General features: G+C 63.0%; 4 protein-coding genes across 5 annotated transcripts; all 4 read right to left on the reverse strand.

The window, feature by feature from the left end:
• Positions 1-867: 867 nt before the first annotated feature.
• Positions 868-4,425, reverse strand: LOC121057548 (extracellular fatty acid-binding protein-like). Its single transcript, XM_040531890.1, has 7 exons — positions 4,269-4,425; positions 3,812-3,951; positions 3,080-3,150; positions 2,562-2,672; positions 1,985-2,086; positions 1,682-1,708; positions 868-1,069 (listed from the first exon to the last, which is right to left on the reverse strand). Exons 1-6 carry the CDS (start codon positions 4,353-4,355, stop codon positions 1,683-1,685), a joined length of 537 nt encoding a protein of 178 aa, XP_040387824.1. The 5' UTR covers positions 4,356-4,425; the 3' UTR covers positions 868-1,069; position 1,682.
• Positions 4,426-5,733: 1,308 nt separating this feature from the next.
• On the reverse strand, positions 5,734-8,041 carry LOC121057603 (extracellular fatty acid-binding protein-like). Its single transcript, XM_040532038.1, has 7 exons — positions 8,023-8,041; positions 7,778-7,917; positions 7,085-7,224; positions 6,792-6,862; positions 6,414-6,527; positions 5,873-5,974; positions 5,734-5,759 (listed from the first exon to the last, which is right to left on the reverse strand). The coding sequence occupies exons 1-7, from the start codon at positions 8,039-8,041 to the stop codon at positions 5,734-5,736; spliced, it is 612 nt and encodes a 203-aa protein (XP_040387972.1).
• A 740-nt stretch (positions 8,042-8,781) lies between these two features.
• On the reverse strand, positions 8,782-11,658 carry LOC121057581 (lipocalin-like). 2 transcript variants are annotated; one of them, XM_040531973.1, is made up of 7 exons: positions 11,437-11,658; positions 10,334-10,473; positions 10,079-10,155; positions 9,777-9,890; positions 9,446-9,547; positions 9,232-9,257; positions 8,782-8,934 (listed from the first exon to the last, which is right to left on the reverse strand). In XM_040531973.1, exons 1-6 carry the CDS (start codon positions 11,533-11,535, stop codon positions 9,232-9,234), a joined length of 558 nt encoding a protein of 185 aa, XP_040387907.1. In that variant the 5' UTR covers positions 11,536-11,658; the 3' UTR covers positions 8,782-8,934. The 2 variants fall into 2 exon arrangements, with proteins under 2 accessions (XP_040387907.1, XP_040387906.1); XM_040531972.1 differs by having other exon boundaries at positions 8,782-8,938.
• A 2,645-nt stretch (positions 11,659-14,303) lies between these two features.
• C8G (complement C8 gamma chain) lies at positions 14,304-17,974 on the reverse strand. Its single transcript, XM_040531971.1, is given in 8 exon segments — positions 14,304-14,575; positions 15,028-15,066; positions 15,346-15,447; positions 16,139-16,246; positions 16,556-16,626; positions 17,237-17,279; positions 17,282-17,375; positions 17,709-17,974. Coding segments are annotated over 8 exon segments (603 nt in total). The 5' UTR covers positions 17,841-17,974; the 3' UTR covers positions 14,304-14,561.
• Between the last annotated feature and the right edge of the window lie 274 nt (positions 17,975-18,248).

The following is an 18,248-nucleotide window of genomic DNA, read 5'->3' on the forward strand; positions in this document are numbered from 1 at the left end:
CAGAGGAGGGCCACAAAGATGATCAAGGGGCTGGAGCACCTCTCCTATGAAGAAAGGCTGAGAGAGCTGGAGCTGTTCAGCTTGGAGAAGGCTTTCTGCAGGCTTTTGATACTTAAAGGGGGGCTTATAAAAAGATGGAGAGCAACTTTTTGCTCAGGCAAATAATGATAGGACAAGGGGGAATGGTTTTAAATTAAGAGAAGGGAGATTTAGATTAAAGGTTAGGAGGAAATTCTTCACTCAGAGGGTGGTGAGGCACTGGAACAGGTTGCCCTGAGAGGCTGTGGATGCTCTATCTCTGGAGGTGTTCAAGGCCAGGTTGGATAGGGCCTTGGCCAACCTGGTCTAGTGGGTGGCATCCCTGCCCATGGCAGGGGTGTTGGAACCAGATGATCTTTAAGGTCCCTTCCAACTCAAGCCATTCTATCATTCTATGCTTTGGGGCTCACAGGGTCATGCTGCTTTTCTGGGCTTGGATCCAGAGGCATACCTTCAGATATCCCCACCTCCCACCAGCCCTGGGAGCACTGCAGCCAGGGGGCTGAGAGGGCCTAGAGCCAAGCCTTGTCCCTGCCCTGGCCCAGCCTGAGCTGGTGCATGAGCTGGGCTTCAGATGATCATGGGGCTGCAGTCGCAGCAGGGTGAGCAGAGGAAAGGTCATTTGGAGAATGGACATGGCCACAGGTCCTTCACCCCTTGCCTCACCTCACCCTGGCTGTGGTCCTGCTCCAGGAGCCAGCCCAGACCCTCGGGCTGCTGGGCTCCGAGAAGGCGCTTGCTCGGGTGAGCTCACTGCACGATCACCCCTGGTTGTTCTCCATCCACCAACCCCTTGAGGACAACAAGAGGCAGCACATGCCCAGACACTCCAGATTCTCCCCAGATGCCGACAACAAGCTCTTGGGGGGGGGGTTCTCTTTATTTGGGAGAAATGGAGGGACCATGTACTGGAGAAGCAGGAGACGCATCAGAGCCCTGAAGAGAGATAGCAGAGCAGCAGCCTGGAGCTTTGGCACATGGGTCTTGCCTCGCCTGGGGAGCAGCAGCGTTATCCAGTCATCCTGTGCCTCCTAGAAAACAACCAGGAGAGGTGGGCTGAGTATTTAAGGTGGGGAGGCCAACAGAGTGGGCAGGGCAGGGCTCTCCACCAGGACCAGTGTTTCCTCTTCCAGCTCTCCCCAGGTCTGTAGGCTTCGGCCATCTCTAGGGATGGGTTTCTAGCCTACCCCTGCAACTGAATGTGCACCAGTGTGGTGGGAAATCACGTGCTAGGGCTGTCTAGCAGGCCAACAACCTCTACATTTCACATGGTCAGATATCAACCCAATTTCTTGCTAGTTTTGCTGATTCACCACAGTAAGTTCCCCTTGGTAAGAATCAGCATTTTGGACCTTGCTGCTGGATGAGCTCAGCAGCTGTTTCTCCACTGAGCTGGTGGGTTTTGGTTCAGGTGTCCTTGCCCACTGTCAGGCAGCTGCATCTCCATCAGGGGTCCCTGTGCCCACTGCTGCAGAGCTGCTCCAAGAGAAATGGTCCTACCTGGGTGTGACCGCCAGCACAGGTTCAAACAACTCGGTCCCCAGAGTAATGCGAGGAGTTCATGGTGGCCCTTGTTGGGGCACCAAGGGGGAAATTTTCGGGTGAGGACATTACAAATGCTGTGTTGCACTGCAACTACTCACCTATGGTTCATCGACTCTGCATTCATCTGTGAAAATAAAGAGAAAGGCTGAGTGCAGGGCTGTGGTCTGGCTAGTCCCATTTAGCACCCACAGAAGGAGGCAGACAACCAGAGATGGACTTGAGTAAGGCAGAAGTCATGGCATGCCAAGCCAGAGCACCCCTCATCACTGGCACTCTCCTGGCTGCCCACCCCATGCAGCGATGGCCACGACAGCCAAACAAGCCCCTGCAGCACATTTAGGCTCCCCATAAGGACTGAGCCAGCCTGGCTGGTATGAACACGGTGCTGGGCCACACTCACCCTGGCTGGGCAGCATCTTGATCATCTCGTTGGTGAAGCTCTGCTCCTTGACAAACCTTCTGAACAGTGCCATGACCACGGGGCTCACCTCCTGTCTTCTGCCTGAAGTCAAGGACAGGAGTTAGGTGGGTGGGATGCACTGTGACCCCTTGGGGGGCAGGAGGTGGTGGTGGAGTTCCCGGGGAGCAAAGGACCTCCAGCTGGGTGCCTGGGCATGCCATTCACCTTCCCACGGGCCAAGACAAAGAGGATGGGCTGGCACCGGTGTCCCTGAGCACCACAGCATCTCTTCTGCTAGTTCCCATCTCCACTACTTCTGACCCTCCCTTGCAGCAGGACCCCCACTCTTTGTTCCATTTTGCCAAGAGTCTTACCTAAGGCTGTGGACTCCTGGCACAGAGCAGAAGCCTGAGACCCAGCCCCAAACCGCAGCCCCTTTCCCCTACTGCACCTCTATGTGTGGCCAAGCAGCAGCACTGCCCCCCTCCTGCACCAGAGCTAGCACATGGGCAGGGGTGATGCGAGGTGTCCCCAGGACCCCTGAGCCTTCGTCCCACCAGTCAGACTGGACACGCACTGTAAAGCCTCAGCATGTGCAAGGTCTTCCCGTCCTTCACCCTGGTTGCAAAGATTACTGCGTAGCTCTTGTAGTCAGTGTCCAGCACCTGTACCATTTTATCGCCTCCCTCTGAAAAAGGACATGGAGCAAAGTGAAAAATTAATTATGTTCCCCTGAGAGCTTGTGTAAGCACTGTAAGAGTGTGAATGCCTGTGCATGGAGCCAAGGGGCCTGACCTAGACAGACCCTATTTCTGCTGCACCCCCACCTCCCAGCTTGTCCTCTTGGAAAGGCTCCTCCAAAAGCCTAGGGTAGCCCACAGATGATGGCACAGCAGATTGACCAGGGATGGCCACTGCAGGTGGCACAGCAGCCTAACCAATTTTGGACTAGCACTTGGGCTGGGGACAGGGGAAACCACTGCTGCTTTGTCCCCTGGGAGCAGCCATCCACAGCCCTTCTGCAGATTGACCCTGCATCAGCCAGGTGAGTGAGGGATGCACCCCTGCCCCTGCCAGGACCCTGTGCTCACTCACCTGAGAGGTAGACTTCACCCTTGTCACTGGTCTTCTTGAAGATTGTCTCCCGTCTCCTACACCCCTCCGGTCTGCAAGGCAGGGAAGGACGCTTTGTCGTGAATCCTCAAGGCATGCTCAGAGCCAGCTGGGTTTGTCCCTGCAAGAGGCTGGGGAATCACCGTGCCCAGCTGGTTCCCTGCCCTGGGACAACGGCTCTGGTGTTGTCAGCTCAAATGCGTGAGGTGCTGTTAGGGGAGGGGGTGGTATGGCTGAGGGGGATGGATGGCTGCCATTCCCACAGCAATGGGTGCCTGGGCTGCCAGAGCGGGGTGCTGGCACCCAAGAGTCCTGCGGGCCTCATGGAAACTTCCTTGCTCTCACTCTGATCTGGTGGGATGAGGCCAGCCCTAATGAGGAGGCTCTGTGCTGTCCCTTATCAGCATGCAGCAGGGTGGCTCTGCCTCCATGCTGGGACCCTGCCCTGTGCTCACACTGCTGCCAGGCTGCCTGGTCTGCCCTGTGCCCTGTGGCCGCTGGCTCCCTGCTTCTACTGGACAGCCTGGGGCAGCACTGGGGCCCCAGGGTCTCCATGGCCCAGCTCTCCCGAGTTCAAACCTGTGGCTGCTGTCAGCTGGTGTCCCTGATTCAGCCCCTGCCCAGGTCTCTTGGGGTGCTGGCTAGAGGTACCTGGATGCAGACCCGGAGAGAGTCCTTCAATGAAGCCCAAGGAGAAAAGCATCTGGCACTTACGTGAGAGCTGCAAATGAGACCTTCAGCTTGTCCTCCCCCAGGACAGAGAGGCTGGCCATCACCATCTTCAGCCTATCCTTCTCACGGAGGTAGAACTCGGAGTTGGAGGCCAGAGCAACGACGTACCATTTCCCTGCAATCTGGCAGCATAGATGGGCTGTAAGTCCAGAGAACCAGGCAGGACCTGTCCCTTTTTGGGAGCCAAGTGGCCAGGACACCCACAAACTCCCACGGCACCCAGGCCACGGCGCCTGCATCCCATCCAGGCACCTAAATCCCTGCTGGATCCCTCTGCTGGGGCTGGGTAATTGTCCTCACCTGGGTGTCCAGTGCTCGTAGACAGCAGAGCCAGCAGTGGCTGCAGCATCCCCAGCCATCCCCAGCCTCCAAACACCGCTCCTGCCCCCACCCTGGTGATCAGAGACCACACTTCCCTCCCTGGGGTGCTGCATGTCACCTTGCTCCTGTCCGGCCCCGTAGCCCCAGCCTCTGCACGCAGCAAGCAGAGCAGTGCCAGCCCCAGGCTCAGCACCACCATCCTCATCTTGCGCAGCCTTCTGTGGTGTCGCCGCGGGATGGGAGCGGTCCCCGGGCTGCTGGCTTTATAGCGCCATGCTGCCCCCGCCCCGCGCTGCGTGCTGCTGTTGGCCTGCGGCGAGGTGATGGCTTGGGAGGGCTGAAACCATCCCAAGGTAAACAGCGTCTTACAGAAGGAAGAAAGTGTTGCAAGCCCCGAGGAGGGGTCTGAGTAGTGGGGTTGCAGGACCGCTATTGCACCACAGACAAAAATGAAGATTTTCCCGTATTTTATGTCTCTTGTGAAAGAACAAATGTACTTCTTGTTTCCCTTGCCGGGAGGAGCAGGGAGGTCCTTCCCAGCACGTAGCCTGCGGGCAGCACTGTCACAACAGTGACATCAAGCCTGGGTGCCAGCACAGGGTGCCAGTGATGCTGGTTCCTGTCACTGCCGAGCTTCCCCTCCATGCCAGGGTGCGCTGTGCCCAGGCTCCAAAGGGCTCCGGGGATCACAGCCCCAGGCGGGTCCGTGCTGCCTCCTCACAGCCCCGTGCCTGGCTGGGCACCGAGGGACTCCCCTTCCCTGGCCACCATTTGCTGGGGCCTGGGGGGGGATGGGGGAGGAAGGGGGCAGGGGCTGCCTCCACGCTGCGGGAGGAGGGGGACCGGAGGCAGGGCCCTGCCACCCCTGGGGCTCATTGCAGCATGGCTAGAGGGTGCTGGCAGACACCTGTGGGGGTCTCTGAGCAGACATGGCACGGTCCCACTTCCCCCTGGGCAGGTCTGAGTGCCCCGGGGCAGGGGCTCAGCAGGGACCTGGGTGTCCTGGGGATGAGAAGCCCATACGGATCCAGAGCCCGTGCAGCAGGGCCATGCAGGCTGCCTGCTCAGCCCTGCCTGCTGCCCACCCTGCTGGGCAGCCTGGTCAACACCGTTCGTTCATCCCCTGCCCAAATCCTCAGTGGTTCCCCCAATGCACCTCCTTCCCCAGCCTCTGCGCGTGCGCGTGCACACACACACACACACACACACACCCCAGTCTCCATGCTGTGCTCTGCAAACCATGAAGCAAAGGAGCCCCCAGACTGCCCTGTGGTTGGGTCCAGGGCGGCTGGGCTCAGGGTGTCTGGCAGCACCCTCAGTCCTGCCAACAACAGCAGCGAGTTCTGGGGCAGCTTCTGCACCTGTTTATTTCAGCGGGAGAGGTGTGCTCCTGGTGCGGAGCAGCAGGTCTGGCAGAGGATGGGAAGGGGCACTGGGGCCGGGGGGAGAGCTGAGCCTGGACTCCACCAGCTCTGGAGGACACAGCTCTTGTGTCAGCCCCTCAGCTGCAGGAAGGCAGGACAGACGGATGAAGGGTTAGCGGGGACTGGGGGGCTGTTCAGCCCAGCTTCCCCCGGCCACGCTCATGCGAGAGCCTTGGTGCACTGATCTGTTAAACCGAAAGAGAGCCGTGAGCGTGCTCCCACATGGAGAGCCCCAAGCACCTGTGGAGCCTCCCGGTGCAGAGGGAACGTGCGGGCTGACCCCATCCCTGGCACTCACCCGACTGTGGCAGGATGGCCAGCATGTCCTCGGTCAGGCCCACAGAGTGGGAGAGCTCTTTGAACTTCTGCAGGAGCTGGGGGCTCACATCCTGCTTCCTTGCTGCAGCCAGACACCCAAGGTGAAGGCTGGTGAGCGAGGGAGCCCAGCAGGCACAGGACAGCCGCCGGGTACCCCATGGCCATGCCAGGCTGGCAGCAAGGGGGTACAACCCCCACCCCAGATGAGTGAACCCCCCCCGGGGCCGCGCACCCACCCACCCAGCTCCGAGCAGAGCAGCTGGCAGCTCTGGGGCTCTGCAGCCTGACCGAAACACTACAGGCAAGGATCTGGTGGAAACCAGAGTAAACTGGGGATTTTGGTGGTGCAATGTTTCATTCACCCCAAGGTGAATTCCTGGGGTGTGGCTCGGTGCCGGCACACTGGGGTGCCGATGCGGTGGCCCTGGGTGGCGATGGGGAGCACCGACCCTGCCACCCACCACTGCCCATGGCCCAGCCCAGCCCAGCCCTGGGGTGCCCATCCTCGCTGCGACACCCACTGTAGAGCTGCAGCATGGTGCTGGGCTGCTGGCCGCGGTCCCTCAGGGTGTACACGATGGCGTAGTGCTGGTAGTCCGTTTCCATCACGCGCAGGTCCGTTTTTTCTTGATTTTCTGAAAGGACCCCAGACAGTGCCCGGTCAGGTGACGCGACGCAGGGCCCTGGCCCAAATGTGCCCCACTGGGGTCTGAGAAGCGAACTGCTGCCTCTGAGCCAGCAGCTGTGTGCAATTTGGCTGAGCTGCTGCCTGCTCGCAGCCTGACCGTCACCAAGTGATGGAGGCAGAGGGGCCAAACCTGCCTCCCGCTGTCCCCTGGGCACGGAGGGGACCTGTGCTGCCTGCCCTGCATTTTTGGGGTCCCTCTGCCCACACATACCTGTGCTGGTGTAGTGCCCTGCCTGCGCACTCTTCTGGAAGAGCAGCTTAACCTTTTTGCATTCTTCTGGCCTGGAAGGAGAAAATTGGAACAGCAAACAGAGCTCGAAGCCAGCGTGGCGGCAGGACGGTGTGGCAGGGCAGCGTGGCAGGGCAGCGGCATCTGCAGGACTATGCTGCCCACCCAGCTGCAGCCACAGGCAGGGCAGTGCCTGGCCCAAGGGGGACACCACATGCACCAAATTAATCTGCAGCAGAGCACACCACAGCCGCACAAGAGAGCTGGGCACTCACAGGGGGAAGATAGCCTCCATAGCCAGGTGCCCCTCCGGCGTGAAGCTGATGGTGGCGATGGACGACTTCATCTTGTCTTTCATGCTCAGGAACACGGGGCAGTTGGAAATGGCAGCCGCGATGTGCCACCTCCCTGCAAACTGCAGCAAGCCATCACCAGCGGGGTTCGGGAAAGACGTGGGGGACCTGCCACCTGCCACGGGGGACCTGTCACATGCTATGGGGACCTGCCCTCCCATCGTAGGACCTGACAGCCTGTGGTAGGGGACCTGCCACCCTCCACAAGGACCTGCCTCCTGCTGTAGGGACCAGCCAAGCCTAACGTGGGGACCTGCCACCTGCTTGTGTGCAGAGCACTGCCTGTCCTGTGCCAGGGTGGTGGCATGGAGTCCTCCCCATATCCTCTGGGAAAGCTCTGAATTTCTGGCACCATCACAGCCCCAGGGTGTATCCCTGCAGTGGGGCCACCACTGGGACTGCCCATTGTGGCAGGAGATGGGCTACAGTTGTCCAGGACTGACCTGGTTTTGCACAAGCATCCATGGCCTCGCAGCAACAGCCCTGGAGCAGACTCTGAGCTGGGACTGGGGGGTGCCCAGGGGTGCCCAGGACCAGGGGGTGCCCGGGGACGCAGCACAGTCACCCTGCCCCAGCCCAGACAGGACTGGCCAGGTTGGCACTCCATGCTGTTACCTTCCCCATGTTGAAGTCCAGCTGCACAGGGACCTCGGCACCTGCCCTCAGCAGGCAGAGCAGGGCCAGCGCCAGGCTCGGCAGCACTGTGGTCATCCTTGCTCCGGGGTCTGGGTACGGGCTGGAGAGGCTACGCAGTCCTGCCTCTTCTCATACCCACCTTTATAGCCCCCACTGCTGGCAGCAGTCCCTGCCCACCCCCCCCTTTATGCAACAGGTTACACAAGAGCACTGATAACTCGTACCCGTGTTAGGTGACAGCATTGGCCCCTTCCCAGTTTAATTGCCCAGTCCCGACTGAATGCAGCCTTGTGTGAGACCCAGCACAGAGCATGTTCAGGACTGGGCAACGTCCTGTGCTGGCGGGGTGTCCAGGGACGGGGACATGGGCACAGAGGGTGCCCTCACCACTCCCCTCCTGGCTGTCATGTTCTGGCCACAGGGTCTGGCTGTGTCAGGATGGATCCTGTGTCAAGGAGGAGGGCGGTTGGGCTGGGGCTTTAGCCTGGGGTCGAGCTGCAGCCCAGTGCCCTTGGGAACAGACCCTGCTCCTGAGGAGGGTCCAGGACCACGGCATGGGGACCGCTGGGGTGGCCAGGGCTGAGCTACATCTGACATTCACAAATATTGCTCTGGTTCATGTCTATCACCCCCCCGCCCCAAATTTTGGAGACCCCCCCCTGCAATCACCCATTGCCCCATCCCCGTGCTGCCAGCCTGCTCTCTGGAGGGGAAACTGGGGCAGAGAAGCTGGAACTGCCCAGGGTGATTGAGAGGGCAGATTGGAGCTGATCCCTGCAGCTGGTCCCAGCCCTGGGAGCCTTTCATCCCCAGACAGGACAAGTTTCATGGCCAGGCAGCACCCCACAAGCACACATGGGGTCTGAACCCAGCAGCCCCCCCCACCGCTGCAGCCCCCTCCCCACAAGCCCAAGCAAGGGAGACCTCGGGAGGGCCCATCAGGGTGCCCCCCCACAATGACCCAGAAGACATAGTCAAGGGGCTGGTGTTTTATATGGGCTTTAATGTGGGTGAGGGTACAGGCATGGGGTGCAAAGCCAGGAAGTGAAGGTGGATAGATACGGTGCTGGGGACAGGATGGGGCGGCCACCAGCTTGCAGTGCTCTTGGGGCTCCGGTCGGCAGCAGCTGGTGGGTCTGCCTGGAAGAGAGGGGAGGCGAGCATGGCTGAGCTGGCAGGCGGGGGGCATATGGGGTGCTGGTGGCCCTGGCAGCCCCACACTGAGGGGGCAGGCACCCACCATCCAGGGCCACCCCATGGGGATGCGGTGGGACCCGCCGCAGGGGGATGGGAGATATCCCAGCAAGAGGAGCTGGGCTGCGGCTGAGCAGCCTGATGGGCTGGAAGAGGCAGGGGTTCCGCGGGATGGGGAGGCTCAGGGCACCCCCAGCCCCTTCAGAGCTGGTCTGAGCCCCAGCAAGGGCAGGACTCACCTAGGCAGCCTCTGCCATGCACTTGTCTGCAGAAAGAAGAAAAGCAGAGATCAGCCCCTCCATTGGGTGGGGACAGCATCAGGACCTGGTGTGGGGCTCGCCCCAGCACACCCCTCTGAGGACCCCCACCTCTGTCCAGAGGCACTGGGGGCTGAACCAAGGTGCCCGGACATGTGGGCTCCCCGCTGCCCCCTTTGTTTCTGCCTGCTCTTACCTGTCTGAGGCAGGATGAGGATCTCTTCATCCGTCAGGCCCTGCTCCTTCGAGAACTGGGTGAACCTCTCCAGGCGCTCGGGACTAAGCTCCTTAGTCCGGCCTGCAGCCAAAAGCAGGGTGAGAGGTGGCCCCTGTCCCTTGCAGGATGGCCCCAGGGCATGGGAAATCCAGCAAGGACTTGGCAGGGGCCAAGGAAGGGAGACCCTACCCAGCCATGCCATGGGCTGTCCTGCTGCCCCCTCCCGTGGGACAGATCCCCACCAAAACACCCTGAGGGCCCCATCTGCCAAGGCACAGGGGGGCTGGCATGGGGGCTGGCAAGGACGTACTGTAGAGCAGCACCATGGTGGAGGTGCCGGTGCTCTTGGAGATCCGGGTGGCCACCAAAGCGTACTCATCATAGTTGGTCTCCACCACGCGGATGTCGTGTTTGCTGCCCCAGCCTGCGAAGGATGGAATGGGCACATCTCAGCCCCCAGCACCGAGCCCAGACCCCACAGGGGAGCCACAGACTCCTGCAGGGTGTGAGCCACCCTGAGGTGTCCTGGCTGGGGCAGGAGCACGGGCTGCATCCCAGTTCCGTCCTGCCAGAGGAGGTGCCAGGAGCCCCGCGGTGGGGTTGGATGCTCACGTGGGCTGGTGTAGCTGAACCGCCCGGGCTGCTCCGTCTTGATGTAAAGGCTGTTCCTCTTCTCGCACTGGTCACCCCTGGGGAGCACAGCACAAGAATGTCAGCGGGGCTGGAGGAGGCTGGAGCTCAGCCTGCGCACAGCCCCAGGCGTGGCACTGCCGCCCCACCAGCACCCACACACCAGCCCGGGAGCAGGGAGCGCCCAGAGCTGCCCCCATGTCCCCCACAGCTTGCCCCCCTGCCGCCTGCTCATACTTGGGGTAGGTGGAGTTGACTTCCAGGTTGCCATCTGCGGTGACAGCGATGACCGTGGTGCACATCTTCATCAGGTGCTTCTTGTCCTTGAACCAGCTGGAGCTGGAGGCCAGGCCGATGCTGTACCATCTCCCTGTGAGCTGCACATAACCTCCGCTCAGCGCTGGGCCGGGTGCCCCAGCCCAGGCCATCTCTCCCTTCCCTGCCAGCCTGGGCCTTGTGGCAGGACCGTGCCCAGAGTCCTCACCCCCCCTCCCCCCAGGAGCTGCTACAGCCCTTGATGTCCACAAAGCCCAAGGTGAGCCCTGGTTAACGACATGCCTTTCGCTGCCCACCATTCAGGGGTTTTCCTTCCCATGCGCCCTGGTGGAAGGACAGGACCACCCAGACCAGAAACGCTGTTTGCATCTGTCCATGGCACAAGGACGGGGTCAGGACCGTGGTCCAGCCCAGACTGGGGCCAGCATGGACGTGCCTCCATCCCTATCACCTCCCTGGGGTGGCCGTGCCCCCCAGCAGAGCACCCCTGGAGGACCTGGCAGCATGACCCCTCCCGCAGCTCAGTGGGACCCCAGGGCTCTCCTTGCTGTGTCGTGCCCACTGTGGAGGGAGGAAGGGTCTTGCTGGCACCCTGAGCATGCCAGTACCCAGAGGCTGGGAGGGGAGAGGGGTGTGTAGGCTCCGCTGGCACAACAGCCTGTGTTTTTTGGGGTCCTGGACTCGGGGTGGGTGGGCTCTGCTGGGGAGGGAGATCCATGGCCCGCCTCCGCACTGCCTATCAAACTGAGCTTGCTTTCCTCAGTCCCCCCTCCAAAATTCCTGTGCATCTATGGACACCCCACGGCACAGGAGGCAGGCTGGCCCCACATTTGCTCTGTCCTACCCCACAGGCTGGATCCTGGATCCTGCATCCCCTTCAGAGCCAGCAAACTGAGGTCCCCAGGGACAGGGGATGAGGATGCATCAGGTGCCCCCCCTCCTCCCTGCACCTGGAGAGGCTGGCCCCTAACCCATCAATAACCCCCTCTCTGCACGTTTTTGGGGAGACGAGCGTCCCGCACGCCCCGGCCCCCATGCAGGTGAGGCCGGTCGGGCTGGGTCACCTTGTCCTGCTGGAAGTTGGCTTGTATTGGAATGTTGTCCTGTGCGTGCAGCGCCCCGAGCAGGGCCAGCCCCAGGATGCTGAGCAGTGTGGCTTGCATGTCCCCGGTGCCTGCTTTCCCCGAGCCGAGCCGAGCTGAGCAGGAGCTGAGCTGAGCCGAGTAGGAGGTGCAGTCAGTGCTGCAGTGCTGGACACTCTGCTGAGCCCCTATTTATGGGCAGGCAGTGCAGCGGTCCCAGGGGGCCTGTGCTTTGGGCAGGCCAGCCCGTCTCCCCCCGTGCTGTTATGCAAGCAAGAGCAGGGGCGAGAGCTGAATCCAAAGGGCAGGCTGGGAGCCTGCAAAAATTTCCCTCCTGTTGATATTACATGTTTGCCTTGGGATGCCAAACTGCTCCGCAGCAAAAACACAGCTTGCAGCCAGCTCGCTGGCTGTCCCTGCCCCCAGAGCTGCAGAGTGCTGGGAACGGGGGGGGAGCAGTGCTGCCACCAGCACAGGCAGGGGGCTGGGGATGCCAGAGGAGCAGCACTGGGGGTCAGGGCTCGCTGGCTGCCTGCTTTGCAGAACTCAGACTTGGAGAGGTGCCCAAGCAAGGCAGAGGGAACACCAAGTACCTACTGAGTCCTGATCGGACCTGTGGGACTCATAGGCACCTTTGGGTGCTTCCGTGGGACACCCCCCCAAAATCCCAAATCCCTGCATTGCCTGAAACAGCATCTCGGTTGCCACGTGCCGGGGTGAGCCCCACCAGGATGCAGCTATGGAACACCCTGAGGGTGTGCAGAGGGGTGCTGGGGGACACTGCGGCCAGCGGGGAGCCAGACCCCAGTGGCCAGCTCCCCAGACAACAGCACACAGCCAGAAGGACCTCCCCCACGCCACCCCGCAGCCAAGAGGAGCTGCGCTGGGGACACCCCGAGCACCCCCAGCCCTTGTGCTGTGCGTCGTCACTGGGTGTCAGCAGTGGTTCCCACGGGGCTGGGACAGGGCTGGCTGCACAGGACACAGCACCAGCCTGGCCGTGCTGCCCCAGGGCCATGGCTCTGGCAGGCGCTTGTGCTGCCAGCCTGGAGCTCTCCCTGCAGCACGGCCCTGCCAAGGATCTTTACATAAGGAGCGTGTTTTCACAACAGCTGTTTTTTCCCTCTCGGCAGCCCACCCTGCCTGACCGCCTGAGCACATTCCCTTCCCCGCATCCAGCTGTGAGCCCGGCCTGCCCTGCACAACATGTGCTGGGAGCCGAGCTGGCCCCAGCCCTGTGGATTTAATAAACCAAAACAAAAGCGGATCTGGGTAGGACTGAACATCATGAGAGCGGGACAGAGCCGCTGCATGCCAGTCTCAGGCTCAGCCTTGGTACGAGCCCATCCTCAGCTGGTGTGGGCGCATGCCATGGGCCCTCGGGGTGCTGGGTGCTGGAAAGAGCTCTATCCATTGGGAAGCGGAGGCACGGAGCACTCACGTGGGTCCCCACTGTTCTGTGCTGTGCATGGACACGGAGCTGCCCTGATTCCCTGCCAGGGTGGCATCAGGGGACCCAAGGGCCCCCCTCACTCAGCTCTTTTGGGGTGGCAAAGCTGGGTGCTGGCCCACGGCAAGCCCAGGAGCGCAGGGGCACTGACAGCAACACGAGACAGGCAAAGCTGCAGTGCCTGGGCATCTGCACCCTACAAACAAGTTCACCCCAGACACATGGGCTGGGCAGGAACGTCATCGCCGTGCCACGTCTCCACCGTGACACAGGCACTTCTGGGGAGCAGCCCTGCGGCTGGGTACAGCGCGCTGTACCAGAGGGGCTGGGGACATCCAGACTGCGCGGTGCAGCAGGCTCAGAGGCAGCCTGGGGGGTCTGTAAGCGCAGCTGGACGCGGCCGCCCTACACGTGGGCAGCGGGGACAGTGGCTGGCTTCGGGTGAGTCACGTGGCAGTTCCTTACATAAGTCCCTGATAAACAACATGTGTTACCAGTTCCCACTAAGATTGCAAAATGCCGGTGCTGAGGGCGGGGTGCTGCTCCCAACCCAGGGGCTGCGGATCAGCCTGCTGCGGGGGGGCGTTACAGGGAAGGGGCTTTCCAGCTTCCTGCATCAGCAGAAATGGCCAGGGGCTGCTCTGGGGACTGTGCCCCTTCCCCTCCAACCTCCCTGCTTGCACCATGGGGGTTGGCACTGCTCACTCAAAACAGCCCTGGCTAGGCTGCACGTCAGGCGGGGGGGGGGGGCGGTCCTGCACCCCCAGGGTTAACCCTGCGGCCCTGGGCCAAGCCCCTGCAGAGAACAGCGTGCTCAAGGGATGCCCCCAGCCTGGCCATACAGTTCAGCCAGGCAATGCTATGGGTCTGGCTCAAATGGCAGTAGCCCCTTGGGGACCGTGGTCCCCAGTGCAGGGGCAGGGGCGCGGTTTGTTTTACTGCCCCGGTGACTCTGGGAACGAGAAGCAGGACTGCTGCAGGGTTGTGGTTTCCTTCCCTGGGGTCCCTGAGGGGAAGAGCTGATCCAGCAGAGGTCCCCAGTGCCTCCCAAGTCCTCCCAGCCTACAGCACCACGTGTGCTCCCCAGGCCATGCTGCCATGGGCTACTGGGCAATCTGGGCTTTTTCTCACTCAGCCAGGCTACGCTGCAGCACTGCAGAGTAAATCAGGAAATGTCACTGTTCCTGCCTTAGTGTTGCATGGTTCAGGTGAGGTTCAGGGAAAGGACAAGGGGCTGTGGGGTCCTTGGGGACAGGAGGGGGCTACACGGCTCCCGGCACCACACTGGCTCCCCCCATGCCATTAGCAGTGAGCCAGGGCGCAGCAGTGGCACCGGCAGGCTCAGCCCAGGGTGGAGGCAGTGCTGGGGCAATTGAGAGGTGACTTGCCTGTACACAGACCCTTTTCTTGTGTTTATTGGAGTCTTGCTGGCTGCTGCAGGGCACTGGGGTGAAGGATGCAAAGCCATGGGGGGACGCAACAAGGCCAGGCAGGCGGGCTGCCAGTGCAGCTGGAAGAGCTGGGGAGCCCCAAGGGCTGCTGTACAGCAGCGAGGTCTGGCCAAGCCCCAGCTCGTCCCTGCCCGTCCCTGTGTCTGTAGGCAGCTGGATGAGGTGAGGGATCAGTTCTGGGCATGTCCTGGCAACTCTGCCTCCATCTAGAGCTTCATTTCTGGAAGAGAAAGAGAAGTGCTGAGGGGCTGGGGGAGATGTCAGAGACCAGTGCCGGGGCTGGAGACTCACCTCAGCCCACCCAAGCACCAACAACAAATGACTTAGCTGTCCCCAGGGACACGAGCACTCACCCCACATTGTCCCCATAACAGAGCACCCCATCCCAGACTCTCACCCCACAAAATGCCAGCACAGACCCCACTAAGCTCAGCCTGACCCACAGAGGGGCCAAAATGGGCTTTGCTTCTCCAGGGTGCAGCCGATGGCCATCCTGGATGATGTTCTGCCACCTCCTTGCCCCACACCAGGGTGAGGAAGGACTCCCCATCCCATGCCGGACCAGCACTGCTAGGGCAGGACCACAGGGCTGTGGCAGCATGGGGCTGTGCAGCCTGTGCCAAGGCTGGTGCGTGCCAGCGGCCAATGCAATGCCTGGGATCTGCAGCTCACCGTTGAGAATGTGGAACTCGTCTGCGGAGTCACAAAACCCTGCAAGAGAGAGAGCCCGAAGCCATCACCCTGCCCAGTCACAACAGCCACACACCCCAGGGACACCACAGGCTACAGCCCTGTCCTTGCATCCTTGTCCCCTGGGGAGAGCACGGTGTGGGCTGTATGTGACACGGGGATACCAGCTGCTCAGACACACGTGGATATGCCTCCCCTCTCCATGCCGGTGGTGCCAGACCACAAACCCCAGTGCTGGACCCCCCAGGTGAAGCCATCCTCACAGGTGCCCCTGCTCCTGGGTGACCACGTGGCACCCACCGTACGTGGGGAAGTAGTAGGTCACGTCTTCACTCAGGCCCACAGCCCTGGCGCGCTGCTCGAACTTGTCCGCAATGGCATCGCTGACCTTGCTGCTCCGTCCTGCGTGGGCAGGGAAACACCACCGTCAGCCTCACAGCCCTGCCTGTCCCTGCCGCCGAGCCCCTGCTCCCTGGGCCTCCCACAGCCAGGCTCGGGGCCAAAGGGATTTTCAGCTCAGAAAAGACGGCTACAAAACCCTGCTGCTATGAGAGCTGTTCCTGCTGGCATGCTGGGGAAAATCTGCAGCTTCCCGGGGTGAAATGGCCGTTTGCCCGCCCGCGGAGCTGGTGCAGGCAGGCAGGGGGCCACAGGCAGAGAGTGGGCAGGCTGGCACCCCTGCATAGCCAAGCAAATGGATCCATTCGCCTTGTGGGGTCTGCCCCGGCCAGAACAGGGGTTGCTCCAGGGAGATTGCCTTTGCTCTCCCCCATGCAGCATTTGGGGACAAAACTCTCCACGTGGGAACAGGATCCCAGCCCTGCGTCTGGGTCCTTGGCAGCCCTGCAGGGCATCCCTGGCACACAGCACGGTGTCCCACCCCGGTGCCACCCAGCCCAGCTCCCCAAGTCCCCTGGCAGTCCCAATGGCTTGTGTGTGCCGGGTGTCATTCCACCCCCCCCCCCCCCAGCACAGCACGGGGCTCTGGAGAGGGAGCAGCTCCTCGTCCCAAGCCCCCAGCAGCGTGACTGATGTGGGGCAGCGCTGCCCTGCACGAGGCACAGGCATCCCCGAGCCCCAGACGCCGACTCACCATACAGCTTGACGGAGATGCTCCGGCCCTTCTGGTAACAGAGGATGGCATAGCTGCTGTGGTCTGTCTCTGCCACCACCACGTCCACCTTGCTGCCGTAGCCACGGCCTGGGGAGGTTCCGGTTAGCCCGGGCACCGTCCAAAGCCCTCATGTCACCGCCAGAGGGCACAAAGGGTGTAAATCAGGGCTAGAGCAGGTACATCCCCGCTGGGCTTTTGTTCCCCACCAGCAGGCACCAGCCCGCAGCACTGCCTGTGACAGCATGTGGCACTGGGACGCTTTCAGACCCCAGAGCTGGCATACTGGGAGGGCACCACGGGAGAGGACACCGGTGCCAAAGCCCTGCCAGGAGCAGGAGGGGGCCCAGCTCCGTGGTCTCCACGGCCCCCACGCCACCCCAGCCCAGTCCCCCTCACCCTTCAGGAAGAAGCGTCCACGCGGCCCAGCAGGGAGGTAGCGCTGCCTGATCTCCCAGCACATCCCATCCCTGTACGGGGAGAGAAGGATGGTGGTGCAGGATGGAGAGCTCCCTGCCCCCAGCCCCACGTCCCCGCCCTTCCTGCTTTCCACGGCGCACACTGGACGTGCTTTCTCCACTGAGGAGGGGATGTGAAGGGATGTCCGATAACCCACCAAGCCCCTCCCTGCAGCTCTGAGCCTGGCTCAGCCCATCGAACCCCTGACACCCTGCTCAGCTGGGTCACCCCGTGGCCAGGGAAGTGCCCACGGACATGGACCCACCATCAGTTGTGGTGGCCCTCGAGAGCCAGTCCCTGACCAGGTGGCTGTAGAGGGACTGCGTGCCTGCTTGGTGCCTCGGTTTCCCCAGGCTGGCTGCCTCCCACCCTGCCCAGCCTGGCCACCCCAAGCCAACCTCGGGCTGGTGGCCAGGCCGCTTGCAGGCTGCCAGTCCCGCCACGACCAGGACTTCCGGCACAAAACATCCCAGAGGAGATCCGCCCCCCTGCACTGTTCCAGGTCAGTTCTCTCCCAGCCTGGAGCCCACGGCCAGGCACTGGCCCTGCCCCAGCCTGCCCGCAGCTGCCCTGTCCCCGTTCCTGTCCCGCCCGGTGGCCCCAGCTGCCAGCATCACTCACAGCTTCGTGAAGGTGCTGACCGTCAGGCTCTGCCCGTCCGGACAGCCACTGTCACCGCCGTGGCCTCCAGCTGGTGGCTGTGCTCTGCCAGGTAGCCGCAGCGGGAGGCCACGCCGACCAGGAACCACCGCCCTGCCAGCTGCAAGGCCCAGGGCTGGTGTCCTCTGCCGGGCCAGCACCACGGGGAGCCACCGCCCCGATGGTGCCAGCGCCCCGTCGCCCTGAGCACCCACCAGCCCAAGCTCCCGTTGGCCGTGGCACCATCGCTTGGCACCTCCGCCTGCGGCTGCCCGCACCCCAGGGCGCGGAGGCGGCTGCGAGAGCCAGAGGTGCCGCGGGACGGCCCCCGCCCGGCACGGGGCTCCCCGCTGAGGTCGCGGCCCCCACGCCTGCCCCGTGGGGCAGCTCTGCAGGCACCCCCAGCCCCGGGGCGGGCGGCGCTCGGGGCCGAGCCGGGCGCCCCCGGCCTCACCTGGGGGAGGCTGAGGTGCTCCGCGACCGCCACCTTCTCCAGGGGGCTCTGGGGAGGGGGTGGCCGCCGGCCGTGCCCCTGCGGCGCGGCGAGAAGCAGGCCGAGGAGCAGCAGGGCGCGCGGGGCGGCCATGGCGCGGGCAGCGGCCGCTCTGCCGGGAAGCGGCGGGGCCGGGCAGGGGCCGGGCAGGGGCCGGGAGGGCGCGGGGTCAGGGGGCACCGGGAGCCCGGCCAGGCCGACTGCGGCTGGCGGGGCCTCCCCGGGGGCAGCGGCTGAGGGGGGTCCGGGTCCGGGCACGGGGCGGCGGGGCGGGGCGGGGCGGGGCGGGGGTCCCCTGGGGCACCGCGCGCCTCGACGGCCCCGGGTGGCCCCGCGGAGACCCGGGCCCGCGGGGGGCGGGGCTTGTGCGGGATGGGGCGGGGCTTTGTGCGAGAGGGGCGGGGCTTTTGTGCGAGAGGGGCGGGGCTTTTGTGCGAGAGGGGCGGGGCTTTTGTGCGAGAGGGGCGGGGCTTTGTGCGGGAGGGCGGGGCTTTGTGCGGG

This window comes from Cygnus olor, chromosome 19 (genome assembly GCF_009769625.2).
Source record: "Cygnus olor isolate bCygOlo1 chromosome 19, bCygOlo1.pri.v2, whole genome shotgun sequence".
NCBI classification, from domain to species: domain Eukaryota; kingdom Metazoa; phylum Chordata; class Aves; order Anseriformes; family Anatidae; genus Cygnus; species Cygnus olor.